The sequence below is a fragment of the Poeciliopsis prolifica genome, unplaced genomic scaffold (genome assembly GCF_027474105.1).
Source record: "Poeciliopsis prolifica strain line A6 unplaced genomic scaffold, Auburn_PproV2 SCAFFOLD005, whole genome shotgun sequence".
Taxonomy (NCBI): domain Eukaryota; kingdom Metazoa; phylum Chordata; class Actinopteri; order Cyprinodontiformes; family Poeciliidae; genus Poeciliopsis; species Poeciliopsis prolifica.
Genome location: NW_026562380.1, coordinates 7,473,815 through 7,491,810, shown reverse-complemented (window position 1 = coordinate 7,491,810; position 17,996 = coordinate 7,473,815). Strand labels below are relative to the sequence as shown.

Sequence of the window (17,996 nt, the reverse complement as noted above, 5' to 3'; positions counted from 1 at the left end):
GACTCAGACAGAAAGGGAACCTGCACCTCTTGCCTCTCTGTGAAGGAAAATGTGGCTACAGGGCAGGGGACTGAGCAGCAATGCTGCCCTGTTAGAGAGACCTTAAATGTTTCTGTGTTTCCAACAAGGCCTATTGGGGATATTTCAGCTGAAATAGAAGAAGTGACAAGGGAGTACTAGTCCTGAGAGAGCTACTGAGTAGGCACGAAGTAGACCTGTTTGATCTTCCAAAGACAACAGGGTTAGAGCCACGAATCTCAGGAAGTAGGCTGATGTGATCTAAAAATAGTATGAAGGTGTGTGGGCTTGACAGCCTTGTGTCTTAGCAGTGTGCATGTGATCTATGCTGAGGTCCTGTAATGGTATGGGTGGGGGGTTCAGACATCAGCAAAGAAATCAGCTTCTGAGCAAAATATTTCAATGCAGGATGGTAACCGAGATGAAAATGAAGGGGATCAATACAATTTCCATCTCTTTATGAGTTAGAGGCTTCTGTTAGATTAACATGTTTGGTACTCCACATTTTCCAGTCTGCAATGTTGCTAATGACATACTAATAGTGAATGTAATGACTTTGTGTTCCCAAATTTTTATGCGTGGTTCTACTTTGTAAATAGCAATTTGCAATGACATGTGACTATTTAATTGGTCGAAAAGTACTGTAACTTGTGCCAGCAAGGGATGAGATCACAGACGATGTCTCTTCTTAATTGCATACACATGCTCTGTTTGCAGCCTGCACCGAAGGCATCTACTTCTTTAAATGAAAGCAATAAAGCACTAAATCTCAAGGACTTTAAAGATTTTAATGAATCCTAAGTACAAATTTATGTATTGGAATTGTTTGTGATGCGGAAGGGAATAGACTGAGAGAAATTTAATTCACCTTGAAAACTAAGGGAGAATGAGCCATAATGCATAAATTATGGTAATAATTATATTTACGGAATCCAACATCCGAGAGACAAGGAGAAGAAACACAAACTGCATTTTTTTAAGAAAAGAACAAAATAATATTAACTGGTAAATTAACTAAACATGAAGAAAACATGTTTTCCTGTAATGGTATGGGTGGGGGGTTCAGACATCCTATAAAACATAATTACCTATGACACTTTTCAAAACACTAAACGAGAAGAAAGCCATTAGATTTAAGGGGCAAAACACCATAGTCAGTCACACCAACCTTTATATCAATTTCTGGCAACAATAACCTATAGTCTCCTCTTTTAGCAGTTGTTTCTGCATTGTGTCATAACTCATTTTGGACAAATATTATTTACAACAGATGTCAATGTTTTCTTATCTTTTATTCTTCTATTTTTTGTCTGAAAGGAAATTGTTTTGTGGCGTCTCCGTGGCCCTCTTACTGTGCACTGAACCTTATAGAGCATTCGTCCTTTTTGTCAGTGCCTGTCACCTGTTCTCTTTCCTTTCCTCTCCCTTCCCTTTATCTCCCCCCTCACAACCCACCTTCCAGTCTTTCTCCTCTCAATCTGACAATAGAAGTCCAGGGGGAGACTCGTGGATTTGCTGCGGGGAGAGTTGTGAAAGGGGAGGTGGAGAATATGGAGAGCATTTGGCGAAGCTATTCCTCACATCTCAAAGTATATCACTTGGTTTTCTTCTGATTAACTTTGTATGTTTGATCTCTTGAGAATTCTGCTCAGTTCCCATCATCTGATTTGAAAAAGACAGCGCACTATAAGCAAGGAAACATAACTAGATAAAAGCCACAGTGCAAACTGTGTGTGTTTTCTGAACGCTCATTTCTCTTCACCGTAACACTTTTCTTTTAAGCCTCTGCATTATGTGGCACTGAGTTATTGTAAATACAACAACAAATTACCTTACCTGAGACAAGAATGCTAAAATTATGAGTTTCATGTCCGATTTACCAGAGTTTTTAAGTCTGATATTAATAGCAAAAAAATGTTTGTATGGCACAATGATGGTAGATAACTGTTAAGTTATATCAGTGAGATTATACACTCAGCTATTTAGTTACTGATAATCTATTTAACCAGATTTCTCCTTGCTCGTGTGGAGGTGAAGCAATTTGGGCAGCTTGACTTCAAGCACAAATGCACAGGTGACTCATCAGGATGTCATACAGCGTTATCTTCCAGAGGCGCTTTACAATGTTCCAGTTAATTATTGAGTTATAGTAATATTATAACTACTGTAGTAATATGAATAGAGCAACATTCCTACAATATTTGGTAGCAATGAAGAAAAAACAATTAGTTAAAATAAAATGTAATGTATTACCAGTGTACATATGTTTACAAGCACAACCTTGATGTGTTTTATTGGAATTTTGATATTATAGTCCAACACAATATAAAGCATAATTGTTAGAATGCAACACAAAAAGATATTCAAATATATTTTTGCAAATACATATCTGACTCGTGTACTTTCCAAATGTGACCGGTGAACTTCTGCGTTGTGTGTGTGTGGTGATCGGACAAACCACAAACCCTAATATAGACCCAGTTACACAAAGGCACTTAATCAAACAAGGCAGAAGCCACCCCAGAAACATCAGTGAAGAATTTGTGAATAAAAAGTAAAATCTCACATTTTGAAGCCCATTCAACACATCATATGAAAATAAAAAAAGAATAGGGCAACTCCCCAACTACATGTCACGTTTGCAGAAATGCAGGAGATATAGTTTAAAATATAATAATAATAATAATAATAATAATAATAATAATAATAATAATAATAATAATAATAATAATAATAATAATAATAATAAGCATCTTCAATGTTTCTCTGAATCTGAATCAGATCTGAAAAAGATAGGTAAGCATTCCCGGATGAGGCAGACTGTGGGAAAAAAGATGAGAAAAGACGAAAAGCTGATGGTTCAATGTGTTGCGAGTTTCTCTGAGAAAAGCAGCTAATCCAAGAAAGCACGAACTGTTCCTGAGGGAAGCAGGGGAGAACAGGCTCATAAGTATAAAGGGTTTTGTCCACAAAAATGAGTTGCCAAAGACGGGTGGTAAAATGTAGGTAAGCCTCCAAGTGTATAACTATGTGGCAGAAAACTTTCACTGCAAATAACCCTGAACACATCATTTACCCAGGTGGCAGCATCAGATTGTGGTCAGAGCTGATGCACGCTAAACACTTAGTCATCATTTTATCCTAAATGCTGAGTTTATAATGTGTGGAAACAAGTTTGATAGTTTTAGGCAAACATTGACTCAACAAATGAGGCCAAACTATTTCCTGGGTCTGGAAAGAGAAAAATATGAGTCTTAAAAGAAGAGGGTGAAGGAGCCTCCCTAACATTTGGAGCCAAACTGATTCATAACTTATGAGCCACAACCACAAAAAGCCCAATTACTTCTGGTCAGCTGACGTTGAAGATGGTGAAGGAGAGAAAGGTTGGAGGAAGGCCATGAAGATATTTAAAAACAGATACAAGTATTTGTATATGGAAAAGCAAATCCTTTGTACACATCACCTCCAAGAAGTGCAATAGTACTTGTGGTGACAGACTATAAAGAATTGATGCACAGGGGTAAAAATAGATACATCCCAGAATTTTCTGTTTTTTATTGGTAAAGTATACATTTAATAGAATGTTTTATTTTATTTTCTATTTTTATCATTATGCAACTTTGTTATGGTTTATCACATTAAACCCATATGAAGATATCTAACGGGCTGGCTGATTGAATACTGTAGCAAACATAGCAAATGTTTTCCCACAGGAGTGAAAAAAATCTAAAACACCATTTCAACCACAGGTGTATAAGTTTTTTATGTTCTAAAAACACATCCAAAAAAACAAGTAATTACTGTAGCAAAGCAGAAAAAAGCCTTGCTTTACAATTATTCTGCTACTCTGTTCTGAAACCTTTTATTTAAGTCTGAAAAACAGTACTTCTTGAATAATGCATGCAACTCTTTCCATAACTCGACCCACTATACCCAGAAAATAAATGCATACATATTATGAGACTAAAACACACATACATATATTCACTTTGACAAAGGTTCTCTAAATTGAACACACCTGTCATAGATATTTTTTGAGGTGAATTAGAAAGGTTGGAGTGCTGATCATAATGCCAATAGATCAGCATTATTTTTCAGCATAGTTTTAATCTTTCAATAGAGAGATTAAAACTTATATGTCTAAATACAATTTATTCAGTACAAGGAGCTAATAAAAAATGTTCTGAATAATATTTGTTCAGTAATATAATCTACATTAAGACCTCAGGAACCCAAACTGTACAAAACATAACTGAAATATGAAAACTGAATATTTTTAGCTGTCAAAAGTTGCATAATTCTAATTGGACACTTGAACCAAGTGTCTGTCCTAATATTGAAAATAAGTTTGCTAATGTGTATTCAAGGTTTGACTGACCTTCAAATAAACCAACTGTACATAAAGCATCCATTATGTTTATGTTTCATGAGCTGACAGATTTAACCATCAGTACCTTACATAAATGTTTTTTTTTTCACTCAGCAGCCATTCTAGAAAGCCACTGGCAGTCCGGAGAAACAAAAAAGGGTTAGGTAATTATGATTCTAAGAAACATATGAATATTTAATAGAATAACTTCTACTAAAAGTGATAGGTATTTTTTTTTCATCTCAGTTCTTTTTAAATGATTTTTGTATTCACTTCAAACATTAAATATACTCTCTAAGTAAAATGTACTTGCTTAAAATTAGACACAGTGTAACATCAACTTTTTGGTTCAGGGGAGCATTTCAACCTGACCCTCATCTTCCTGTTATCATAGTTACTGAGACTAGAAAATCCACGTTGTGATCAAAGGACAGACATTTAACCCTGAGGTGCGCAGCAACATTTAACAGACCTGGAAATGTAGATCAGAGACTGCGAACCTACAGAGGATGTCACAGATAACAGGTTGATCTAGGCCATACCAGCAAGATGAATGTTATGATGTCTGTGCCCGGCTTGTGTGGAATAAATCACCCATGATCGCCACACAATGCATGGTGGTTAAACTTTAGTTGGACTTGCACCTGACTGGTGCAGCATGGGAGCAGACTCACAAAAATCAAGGTGGCTGCAGTTTTTAGAGCGAGGAGCAGCAACTGCAGTCCGGTGAGACGCACGCTTGAATGTTTTTTTAAGTCATTAGAGGACCTATAGCTCAAGGCGCAGTGACCTCACCTCTAAGCTGGTGGGTTTTTTATTCCTCTGGAAAAAAAAATGCATATGCTTTAACTTAATGAGTGACAAAGAAAAATCTGGAAAAAAATTATGACATATTCTTGTGCTCCAGCTTTTTGCAACTTCTAAAAAAGATGGGGGTGGGAGGATCTAACGACTTTGCTCTCTTCCCCAAACAATGCTCTATTGTTAAGAGGATCTACTCAAGGTGTCTGGTCCCCCATCCCAATCTTCCTCTGTAACAAAGGGGTGTGTGTCTGTGTCTGTGCAGGTGTGGGAACAAAGGAACTGGCAAGAGACAGAGATACAATGTAGAGCTCAAGGTTGATGTAGAGGGTGAATGCAATGTTATCTCTAGCATGTGAGTGACCAGCTCTTGAGGATTCTTTTGTTTGCGTTTAGGTTATAGCTCAATCATCAGTTGTGAAACACCAGAAAAGCTGCCAAAGTGGCCACAAAAGATGGGTAGAGACAGATTTCCTTCACAGGAGCACCAATCTTTTCTCCTCTCACACATAATCTTTCCTCCTTAGATGAAACTTTTTCAAACAAGTTTGAAATGTTTTAAAGTTAAATGTAATTGAGACTTGGAAAATTTTAAATGTATTTGAGATTTTATGACAAAATCACTAAATGTTTTAGTAAAAATGAGGGTTTTAATGCTTTTTCATGTCAATTTTTGTTCAAAGCGGTCATTCCAGATAAAATAACTATTATGGAAAAAATAAATACCAATTTAGTAATAACAATAACATTAAAATGAAAATTACAGAATTTTTATCGAATTTGTTCATTTCTTGTTTATACCTTTATTATTGTTGTTGAAAATGCTGACAGCCTTTTAATTGTTCTTTAGATGCGCTTTTTCTATACAAACAAGCATGAAAACAGGAATTGACTTTGCTAAAACAATAAAAATTGATTTGACTGCTCCATAACTCAACAGCTATTCATAAACAGAAGAAAACCAAATGTGGCTTTAAATTTTAACTAGCCTAAAGTTAATCTGTGCAAAGAAACCCAGAAGATTTATAAAAACTCATAGCATTATTTTCTGCATTAGGAAAAATCCTTATTGTATAAAAAAAACCATGTAAATTGCAGACTTCCATACAGTTCTTTGTCAGAAGTGCTGACACCATGTTACCACTATGTGTTTGCTCAGAGTTGTATTTAATTAGTCTGTTTTTAAGGATTATTTTTTAAGTGGCTTCACAATACTTTTATGCCAGCAAACAATGAGACTCACCACATACTGATGCAGGTGCACATATCTTGATCACACTGACATTCCTGCCATGACTCACACCAGGAAAAAATACATGAATAAATAAATTAAAAAAAAAAACTTTTCTCCTATAAGAATGTAAACTTTTCCTGGGACATGCAAAGTTGGCTAAAAAGAATCATGGTGTCGTGTCTTGTTCTGTCATCATGGAAATTCTGATTTGCTGTGCAATAAAGATTGCAAATTTTTGGAGACTACATTTGTGTCGCTGCTTAAATTAATAAATTATTAACTAAATATATAAAAATATAAAAAATATGATGATGAATATAATTGTATTTGTTCCACTTTTTAATGCACATTCTGTTACAACTATTAATATTGTGCTCAGTATGTAAACTTAAACTAAAATAAACAAATTGCCTTTTTTTAGCTCTACATTATTAACATTTCTTTTCAACAGAATATTAGGTATGCCTTTAACATTATGATTATTAAAATATTTTCCCAAACATTTGATTGACATTAGCTATCTCACTGCTTGCTTGTAATATGGACTATAAAAAGATAAGACTTTGAGGACTTACATGCACCTTTTAGTGACATATACTTTAAAAGTCAGAAAGTAAAAATATACTTTAAAGGGTGACTGTACTCACTAAAGAGGATGGTGCCCTGGGTTGATCTTGTTCTGATGGTCAAATAGAAAGTTGTGTCTTCTGCTCCGGTTGGTCGATTGTTGCTGTCATTTAAAGGGTGTGCAAGGGACGAAAGAGGTTTCAGCTCCAGGTATGACGTGCCATCAAAAGATGGGATATAGATGGTGGTACCTAAATAAACAAAAACAGAAATGAAACATGACATTTATTAGAGCAAATATTTTTAATATTTTGAGTTTGCTCTAAAACCTGAAGAGTTAAATTTGTGTATCATCATTGTTTTTATTGCAGCAATAGAATGAATTCATACCAGTAATGAAGCAGTTGTAACAAATAAATGTGTGACAAATAAGGCTGGATGAAGACAATTTTATCTGGCAATAGGATATTCTGACAGGGAATGGCAGTAGAGATGGAAAAGAAAGATATATCCAAAACAAAGAACTCAAAAATATATTTAAAATTCAGGCTCTGCTACTACCAATAATAAAGAGTCATGTACATTAAAACCTCTTTCAAATATTCTGCTTCTTGTAGTTATAAAGTTTCATAAAAGTAAAATAAGCTGACCAACCTTTTGGCGCAATCAACAAAAACTGAACATGCAGAAGCTTCATAAAAGCAGAATTAAAAAACATCTAGATTTGGCTCGTTTTAAAGCCACTTTGCTCTTTGCTCCCAGCAAAGTGGTTTGTAAGATTAATTTTCCAAAGAATGGCATACCAAGTGAAAGCAATGTCTGTAAGTGCTTTCTTTAGTCAGGAGAACAACAGAAATTGCCTGCTGTATGCCTTTACAGCACAGATAGCTTGTCTGTGAGCAGAGTCAGCAGAGGGCTGTCAGGGCTATGTGCTAGTGTGTCATTTCCCACTGGATGACAAAGGGTCTGATTTTAAGGAAAGGTGGAAGAAGTACAAGCTCAGGTCATCAACTACACAAGCCAGTGATAATCTGCTGGCCTTTTACACAAAGGACACTGTACACCAAGTGGACTGTTTGCTGTTCAGGAACTTGAAAGTCAGCTCAAAACAGCCCAAATGAGCCACTGCAAAGGGGATTCTACTGATAGACACTGCATCCAAACAAAAATACTGCTTGCACTTATCTGAGAACTACTCCAAGGGTATTATGAGTTTCCTTCTATCACTCTACGTTGACAAATAATTTTGAAATCATGCAAACGGAGATGAGCCATTTGAATTCTTCATTCATTTGTACTTCCTGTTTTAAATATATATGAAAAACATTTTCAATGTAGTGAGAGCTGCAGTAAAATACTATTCATCATCACTTTTATCAGTTTCTTTTTTTTGGTCTCATTCTTTAGATCAACTTTACGGTTAAGTTGTGTCATATTTAACTTGTAAATCATACAATTTACTAAATTACTACTGATGATATCCTAAGTTCCATTAATGAAAACCTTGGGTGTATTAAATGGAGGTTGTTCTTTAGAAATGTTTTGGAGTAAAATATTTGTTCTTGTTTGCACAACAATTAACTTTTCTATTCACTAAATAATTTTCCAAATACTTTTACTAGTAGAATTTGCATTTACTTCTTTATAGAGTTTGCTTTGCTTTTGATGTTTCTTGACATCAATCAATGGTGAGGGAAGAATAATAAAATATAGATTTACTGTATTGGAAAGTATCAGCAATTTGAAATACCACATTTGACAACTTGAACTGCTCATCTGTTAAAAGAATAACCAAGATTCCCATGGCATTTTTCATATTGTCATCATCCTCTTTTTCTTAATGTGTTTTCAATACATTTTGAACTGACTCTTTCACCCACATTGTTTTCAAGGAAAACAGTGTAGATGATTTTTTTTTCTGCAGAACATTATGTGGAATAGACATGGCAACCAAGGCTTCAAGTAACAAAGAGAAAACATCAGCAACAATGTTTCCGTTGTGGAAGAAGCAGTTCTATTGGACCAAAAATGATGAATCCATCCTGTAACATTTGCTGGCAAATGTCTGAGCAAGAATGACCAAGCTGGCTCACTTTTAAAGACACAGGCAATTACAGAAACCACACACTAGATGCCCACAAAAAGAGCTGGCATTACCACACCACAACGTTGGCAAATCAGCAAATCAGGAGGCACCACACATCAGATCCCATTAATGTCAAAGACAGACAGACAAAAACAGAAAAGTTAAAAAAAAAGCCCTGATCTGTTTCTCTTTTCTGCATGATCTCTTGTTTTTCCTGATTAAATTTACTGACAGTCTTCTTTCTGCTCAAGTTACCTGCTCCGATTTGCATTTCTGTATTCAGTTTTCGACAAACAAAAAGATAAATGAATGAACCTAACTCTTAAATGTAAGTTTATCATTTTGCCTGTTTGCCACTGAACGAATAAATTATGACTAGTGCACTGTAAAAAGAAATATGAATAATTTCTGAAGCTAAACTGGTTGAAAATTAAATGAGAGCATAAAAATGCAAATTAGATTAACAGAGCTGTGGTGCTTTTAAGAGGGGGAAATAGCACACTCTCTTATTGCAACTGAAGTTAGATGTTAAGTAAAAGTTGCTGGAATGACACAAATGAGACATACTATGCACGTGGCATTTTATTTTCCCTTAGGGGTCAGCTTCCTATATTACAGCTTCTAATATACAAGTCAGAAATAAACTCGGTGAGCTGTGGAATGAAGTCGTGATCAATACAGAGCAACCTTGAATAATTTTTCACTTCATTGGTTTCGTCTTTTACAAATACTACCTGACACAGGTGCCATTTATTACATAATTTTAAGATTGCTTTCTATATTCTAGAAGAAGAATGTATATAAAAATGTATTACATTACTTTGCCAAAGTATTGATACCCCATGCAGCTTGTCATGCTTTTTTCCTTCACATTGCTATTTTATAATAAATCTACACAAAGTAGTGCATAATTGTTATCTAATTGTATTTGCAAAGAATGCATTAGCATTTAGGCCCCTTTAGTTTGACATCCTTAAATAAAATCCAATGAAACTAATTGCTTTTAAAGCTGCAGTACATAACTCTTTTATGTACTCCTGCTATGGTGCAGGAAAATATGCTACTGTTACTCTCTGAAGAAATGCACCGCTCCAGACCAAAAACAACCAATGAAAGCCAGGAGGGGGTCTCGGAGCTGTCAATCAAACTCATGTACTCGCTTCTAAATGTTCTAATGGCGTAGAAAAAACTTGTAAAGGAAAAACCATCACATCTGTTGTCACTAGTGGGCATGCTAAGTAGCTTGAATATTTACAACAGGCTATAATGTGGTCTGTTTGTCACGCAGTCATTAATTCAGGCATAAAGCAGTTGTGTTTTCTGGAGTTTCTGACAGAAAACCTGGTGATATTGTGTTAAATCTTTGAGAAATAAAAGAACATCATTCTCACAGTCCTGCCTGAATTTTCCAGATGACAGTGGATACACAGGAAGGTGGTCAGAGTTGATGGGAAGATGGGTGTGACTAAATACAGAACAATCTTTTGTATTTTAAAGGCTGTAACACAAAACCTTTAAAAATAGTACAAAGATATGCTGTAAGGTTCAATAAATGTAAAAAAAAGTAAATAATAATTTTGCAGGGCACTGTTAAAGAACTTAAGTCTCTCACTGTTCAATTGCATCACGGGTTTATAACAGCAATAAAAATAAAAGTTAGAGTCTTATGAACAATCAGCAGTTATGTGTCTGTGTAATAAAAACATATTTGTCAGTAAGCTTTGTTGTCATTGAAATGTCAACTATTTTCAGAATTTCTTTTGTTTATCATTAAATTCATGCTAAAAATAAACAGGTTGCATACCCATGTGCATTAATATATTTGTTAAAGATCTGTGCTACGTATCAGTGTTTCATCTAGGACAGAAACCAGTCCCCCTCTTTCGTCACTGGGTTGCATGATTTATCTATAATTAGCTCGTAACAGGGGTGACTCGCTTCACTGTTCTGATGCGGCTATTTCTTAATTCGACAAGATGTAATGACAAGATTGTCGCCGGGCAAAGTCGCTCTGTGGCAAATTTATGTTCAGAGACTGTGTCAGCATGTAAACAGCCCATGGACTTTTAAAGCGGGCGATGAGAAACTCGTGTTGCAAAGCACATTGTTGGATAAGTGCTCAAAGGATATTGGACCCTGTTAAACCTGAGACTGTAGTTCTTTTGAGAAGGAGTAATTCCTAAAACTCAGCAAAAGTGACACTAAAAGAGTACTTCTGATATTTAAAGAATTAGCTTATAAGTCTGACAAGTAGGGGAATAAGCAGGAACTTATTTTCCAGTTGAGGAAGGGAAAGGGTAAAAGTATAATTGTTAGAATTAAATCAAACTGAACACTTGATTAATGTAACGGCTATGGTGCAGGAAATTAATATCCAATCATTATACAACAAACCAGTTCATCACATAATCTAAAGAATCAAAAGTTTTAATCACCATTTGGTCTGGGAAGTTTTAAGCTCTCCTAATTTGTGGAGTCGCAGATGACATTTTGTTGTGCACGATTTGCATATTCCTGAACCGAAAAATCTAACATTCTGGAATAAGTTAATAAAGAAAACAGCAAATGAATGCATCATTCATCTCCAGTGCATCTTCAGGCAGAAGAAAACATCTTTAATAACTAACTCAATAAACCAGCATCTGTATCATGCAAGGGGCGGGTAGGAGCTTCTGTCAACGTGGTCGTCTCCCGCAGGACAAGAAAACAGAACAAATGAGTCTTAAAAATAGAAGCATTTTATCACAGAGCCTGCAGAGACAAATAATGCTTTGTAAATTAGCTAAACACCTGTAAATTAGCATTTTTAAGAAACATGGCAGACGTGTCAAATCAGGGTGCGGGGTGCAGGCGGACTACTCAGGCTCATGTTAATGACTGTTAATGTTAGCTCAGAGGCAGGACCGTGTCAGCTCTATGAACATGAGATTATGCTATGAGCATAATTTCCCAACACCTTAAACTTTTCTGAGGTCAACAACGTGCAGCACATATGACAGTTAGTAACTAATGTTTACTTTGAACTCTTCATTTAAAACTCATGACTGAAGGCGTAATTATTTCAAGTTCTTCACTCTTGTCCTGGCTGCTAAGCCGAAAGCCACTTCTTAATAAAAGTGACATGGCAGCAAATGTTTTAGGAAAGATATTATTTTAATACAATTTAGAATAAGGTTGGAACATAAAATGTGAAAGCACTGTATACTTTCCAGAAGTAGTGTAAATATTATCTAATAAAAATAAGTCAGATAGCAAATAAACAGACACTATTGATAGCTAAACTATTTAATTAATGGTGGAAGATATGATTTTTAGTAAGGTGGCTTGATATTTATGTGCTAGAAATAATGTATTAAACAAAGTTATCTGCTTCTACTTGAAGATGTGCATCTTTATGAAACCATGTCATATATTTTTAATTAAGCTTTTACTACTTTTGTTTTTGGACCATTCTTGTGAGGTGTGATTGATAAGAGCTGAGCAGGGTGGGGTCATGTGCACATTCATTGTGTAGTGCACTGGACTTCTTACAGTCTAATTAACTTCTGAACCTACGTTTCTTTCTTTCCTCAACGGGATAAATGACCTGCCATTCTTTTTAGTCAATAATAAGTAGATTAACACAACTTTATTCAGTTCTTATTTAATTTTCTCTGTGCTGTGAAAATACACTACAGCAGCCAATGTCAAATCCACCCAACTCGGTCAGGTGTATAATTTTGGTTCGGAATGAGGCAACCGATCAGGTCTTGATTTGTTTGCAGGTGTGACATACTATTGGCACAACTACAAACCATTGTTAACTTGTACATATGACTCGTTCATTCATAAGTGTGAAACAAGTGAAATGTCAAACATCGAAATATATTTAATCTAATGTTTAATTTGGATTTTCAACAGTTGTATGAAATGGATTTTAGCTGTAAAATGAGAACTGGTAAAAGAAAAACTACCAAGCAGCATGTGAGGCACTACTCGCCCCGTCTTGGATTTACTACTTCTGCAGTGGGAAAGAAATAAATATTTTTGGTTAGAAAAGTGGGTGAGAGTTGTAGCTGAATGCAGAACAAGTGGTCTAAGGTTGTATTCTCATTCTGGGTGCATGCCAAAGGGGAATATGAACATACAGCAATGTTCAAGCTGCTTATATGGATCTCTCATTTCATTTATCATATTCTGAATAATTCACATCACTCAAAATTCTTAATGCAGCTGACTCTATTACCCCTCATACTGAAACCTATTAGCCAAAGAGGCTCAGCATATATTACCAGACATAATTCGAAGGATGGCTCTTGGTGATACCACTATAAAGGTCACATTACAGCAGGTTTTTGGACAGTGCTTCCTAAATCAGATATAATAAAAACAGAGTACAGAAAAAAAAGCAAATATCTTGAGGTACCTTTTTCACAATAGGCTCCAGTAAAATGAAGAGGGCAGTGGCAAGAGGAAAGAGTTCTTCCATGAAGCTGATTCTGATGGAATATTCCTCCATTGTGGCAAATATCATCATGGCCAGCTTCACCTTCATGCTGAGGAGGTTTGGGAGGTGGTGTGGACAATACCAGGGTTGCTGTGGTTACTGTGGTAGGTGAATCTGATGGAGCGGTCAGACTCAAGTAATTTTCTGTAGAGGCCATCATGTGATGTAAAGTATACCTGAATAAAATATAAAATAAAAAGGACTTGGAGACTTTAATCCTGATTATTTTTAGAATGTCACAAATATCTCATCAAGTGTTTCAGCAAGCCTAGTTTTTCTTCTAAGAAAAAGTTGCCAAATTCTAGTAGAGGAATAGTTTTAAAGAAAAATATAAACCATTAGTGGGATTTCTTAAAGAGTCCCTACATTCAGATTTTTGCTTGATCTGGTGTTGATGCCAAAATAACATGACAACTTTACTTTATCAATATAAAACAAAAAATGGCACTGTAAAAAATAAAAATGAAAGAAAATTTTCATATTTTAGTAATAGGAATAAAGTGTATTTTACCTGCATTGATCTATGTTGCTGCCAGCAACTGCAACACTTGTGTAGAAGCTTTTTCGGTGGTTAATTTCTATGACTTCAATGCAGCCAGTGTAGTTGTGAAGAGGATTTGCTTTCTTTAAAAGAAAATATGCATAAAAAAATATATTTTTAGCTTCGTAATGTGTTGAACCCATAAAGTTTGAAACTTTGAATAACAATCAGAACCATATAATTTTGACAACTAGTTAAACCATCACAAAATAATCACAAAGTTTACCTGATTGGGAATATATTGTTGTCGCAAACCTCCCACAAAGACATGGTTTGTTCTTTGAATCATGTGTCCCAGCCAGTAATTACTTGCCGTGCTTTTAATTCTCCTGTGCCCCGAAAGTGTCAGCTCTGCCTCACAAGGGGTGAGATGTTGTCTGATATGGCAAAAACATGTTAGGAAAATGCTGGAGCAGACATACACAAGCTGCCATGTCAAGAACATGCAACATACAGTGTCTAGTAAAAAATTTGCCTATCCCTTGAAATTCATTACAATTTAAGTGCATTGTCAATGTCAGATTTTATTTGATAGTGTGATAAATTGACTCAGTGTTATATCTTTATATGCCATTTCCCAGAATTCAGCACCATCTATCTTCCCATCAACTTTGAGCAGCGCCCCTGTCCCTGCAGGATGATGCTGCCACCACCAAAGGGTTGTAGGCATGGTGTTTGAGATGTGCAGGGCTTACACTGCACATCTCACATGTAGGATTAAGGTTCAGTTTTGTCTGACCAGAACCTCTTCTTTCGCATCAAAGCTTATAACAACTGAAAACAAAACAAACAACAACAAAAAAAAACCCTTATAGCTTTTTTTCATGATGGTCAGATTTAGGAAGCGCAAAAACAATAGTTCAGGCAACAAGATCCTCCTATACAAGTTTTGGATTTCAGTACAGATTAGTTATATTGGTCAGATTCACAAGTACTACAACAATGGAGCAAAGTTTAGTATTTAAATTGATAAAAAGATAGAAAAATCTTGGCAGCGCTTTCTATCTCTGCAGGTCTTCCAGAGTAAGCATGTGCCTCTGGTTGCTTTTCTGAATAATGTTCTCCTTGCATAATTTGTCAGTTTAGGTGGGCAGGTATATTGTAGTTGGGTCATTTTTATTTTAAACAAACATTTTTTTTCTCAACAATACAATTATACACTACTGTTGTGTGCTGTTATTTCACATAAACCCTCATAAAAGCATTCAACTCTGTGTTTGTAACGACACTGTTGTTATTCAAGGTACTACTACTCAGGGTACCTGAAACCACAATACAAGTCACACCCACAAACTTGTAACAAGTTGTAATATGAGATATTTACACAGAAAGAGGTCACACAAATTTGTTTTCAACTTATTATGAAATACGTATTGCTAACAAACAAACATGTACCAAAAATGCTTTCCAAACAGAAATCATCAAAGAATCATCAAAGTCCTCTTCTTCAGTGTTGGAAGTGGAAAGCCTCACACACTTCCTCAGTTGTCTCGCTTTCTTTGTTGCTCTTATAGTCTCAAGGCAAATTTTCTTTTGAGATTGTGCTATCTTCTTTACCAAGCTGAAGGTCAGCATTTCGACACTTGTTGGTAAACAACCACATATTAGCTGCATCGCTGTCTTTAAAACATGCAAAAAAAAGTCGCAGCTTATCATCTGGAAAATATCACAACCACATTTGTGCATAAGTTTAACATTTGTGATACATGAACATGTATATATTTTTCTCCTTGTTGGGATGCCCAACAATCAGTAGTCTTTGGAGATTTCCCTTTCCTTTTCTCAAGCCATTTTATGAGGCTCCACAAACTATTCTGGACCCACCCCATAGTCTCAGATTCCAAAACCAATTTTCCTTTTGGAAACCACAGGGGAACACAGATAATTACCTAAGTGCAGATTCTGGACTAACTAGCTGTAGCTTGAGGGTTCTCAGGCCACAGATACAAAGTCCCCTCTCTGTGCATCCCGATGCCTCTTGTTCCCTGAGTAGATGTTAGAAGGTCCATGAAGCAATCTAGTCTGATTTGTTAAGCTGGTGTTGCAGGCCGTTGCATATGCTGGCTAAACACTCGGGGCACTTGCTATAACCTGCATAAGTCCTTCCTCCAAAGCCAGCATAGAGATGCGGTTAATTTAGAAGCAGTCTGCCAGAGCGGCCTGGCCGGCAGCCAGAGGGCACTGTGCTCACTGTCCTTGAGAAGTCAGCCCCACCGGGTTTCTATTTAACATATTGAAAAGCGTCTTTGACGGGAAGATATATTAAAAGTCTATAATGAGTTAGGCAGTGACGTTGAGGAAGGCTGTGGTGGTGTAGCTCTGGGTCAAATCAGACAAAGATGGACGGAGTCAGCCGTCAGACAATTACAAAGAATTTTCTTTGTGACACCAGAAACCATTTTTCCATACAACCAACCCCCTAGTTATGACAGCTCTCTTTCTTGGAGTGTCTCAAGGGGTTGGAGTAGAACATTATGATTGATTTATACTGCTGTTGTATTTTTCTTCCAGGAAAAAAAAACCAAGGGCTGGGCCTTGTAGCCCCTTGAACCTGATTGGCCTCTCATATATTTAGGGCAGAGCAGCTTCTCTGCCAAGAAAACAAGACGGCAACCTTCCCACTCAGTTTATGTTTCTGTGGGAAAATAATTTGCTTTCCTTTGGCACTGCATGTTCGTTATCACCTTCAGTGTCTTAACTTGTACACATAATGTCATCTTCAGGCAAGAAATTAATTTCTTTCTCTCTAAAATGTTTTTCTCCTAACATAATTTTGATCTACAAAAAAAAAAATAGACTCTCAAAACATTGCAAATATGTCTCTAAACCTAATTTTTATAAGCGGAACACTGACTGGTTCAGCTTGAGGCTGAACTTTATGTCTTGAAACGAAACCACAATCTGTCTTATGTCAGATTATAATATAGAGGGCTGGCAGCGAGAGAGCACATGAGAAGTAACATAACTAAAGGGGCCACAGCCTCACTTTAAATCATTTAAACATTGATTTTGTGCTTAGCGTTTGCTTGTTAATCTTTTCATAATGAAAAACTGCAAATGAAGACTTTAGAACAGCCAATAAAACATGGCCAGTGATCACTAATGCATTTTAATAGACACATTCTAATGTTTGTTTCGCTTCTTTAAAACATAAGCTTGCTGGTCCATTTGTTATAAAACTTAAATCCTTCATCTGGTAATCCCTGACAATTATATTGCTTCCTCAAGAGTTAGTTTATAACCTTATCCTGTAAACAAATCTGCCACATTTGGAAAACATAGGTAACAAGAGTTGAAGCTCAAAGGACCTGGGGTGCTTACACTGTAAAAAAAAGTCTGATTTTTTTTATTTACAAAGACCTAAGTGGCTTATCACTGGGAACATGCATCCTTTTTCCTGAATAGAAAATGTATTCTTGCCTGAAGCATATAAATATCACACTGAATCTCGTTTGATGTCCTGTACAGTAAAAGCCATGAAATGGTTCCACTCTTTATTCACTTTTGCTAGAACACTAACACATATGAAGCACTTCTTTATAAAGCCTGACCACAACACAAATCTGATCACAAATATCTACTGCAGCTATGCAAGCTTAAATTAAGGTGTACATACCTAATATGCACAATGTGAACTCTGCCATCATCAACGTGACTTGATGCACTCATCCGTGTAACCTCATCTTCTTCATTGCAGCAAAAGGCATACTGAAACATTTGAGAGGAGGTTTAAGTATGTAATTTGTGTTTGTCATTTTATGGCCTGTTTCATGCATGACTTCTGATAGCCTCATTCAGGAAATGTTTTTGTTCATCTTCAGGAATAACAAAAATATTCATGCTCAAGTGTGTGTTCTAAAATTAGATAAAAATGTTTTATCTCTGGAAAAAAAC

At 35.9% G+C, this 17,996-nt stretch overlaps 1 protein-coding gene across 1 annotated transcript in view; it reads right to left on the bottom strand.

Moving 5' to 3' along the window:
* eys (eyes shut homolog) overlaps nucleotides 1-17,996 on the bottom strand; it is a 157,122-nt gene that overhangs the window by 48,350 nt on the left and 90,776 nt on the right. Inside the window, exons 35-39 of the mRNA XM_055029441.1 lie at nucleotides 17,719-17,810; nucleotides 14,329-14,479; nucleotides 14,073-14,185; nucleotides 13,481-13,737; nucleotides 7,070-7,240 (exon numbers count right to left, since the gene is read on the bottom strand). Coding sequence (XP_054885416.1) covers nucleotides 7,070-7,240; nucleotides 13,481-13,737; nucleotides 14,073-14,185; nucleotides 14,329-14,479; nucleotides 17,719-17,810 — 784 coding nt within the window. The remainder of the gene's footprint in view (nucleotides 1-7,069; nucleotides 7,241-13,480; nucleotides 13,738-14,072; nucleotides 14,186-14,328; nucleotides 14,480-17,718; nucleotides 17,811-17,996) is intronic.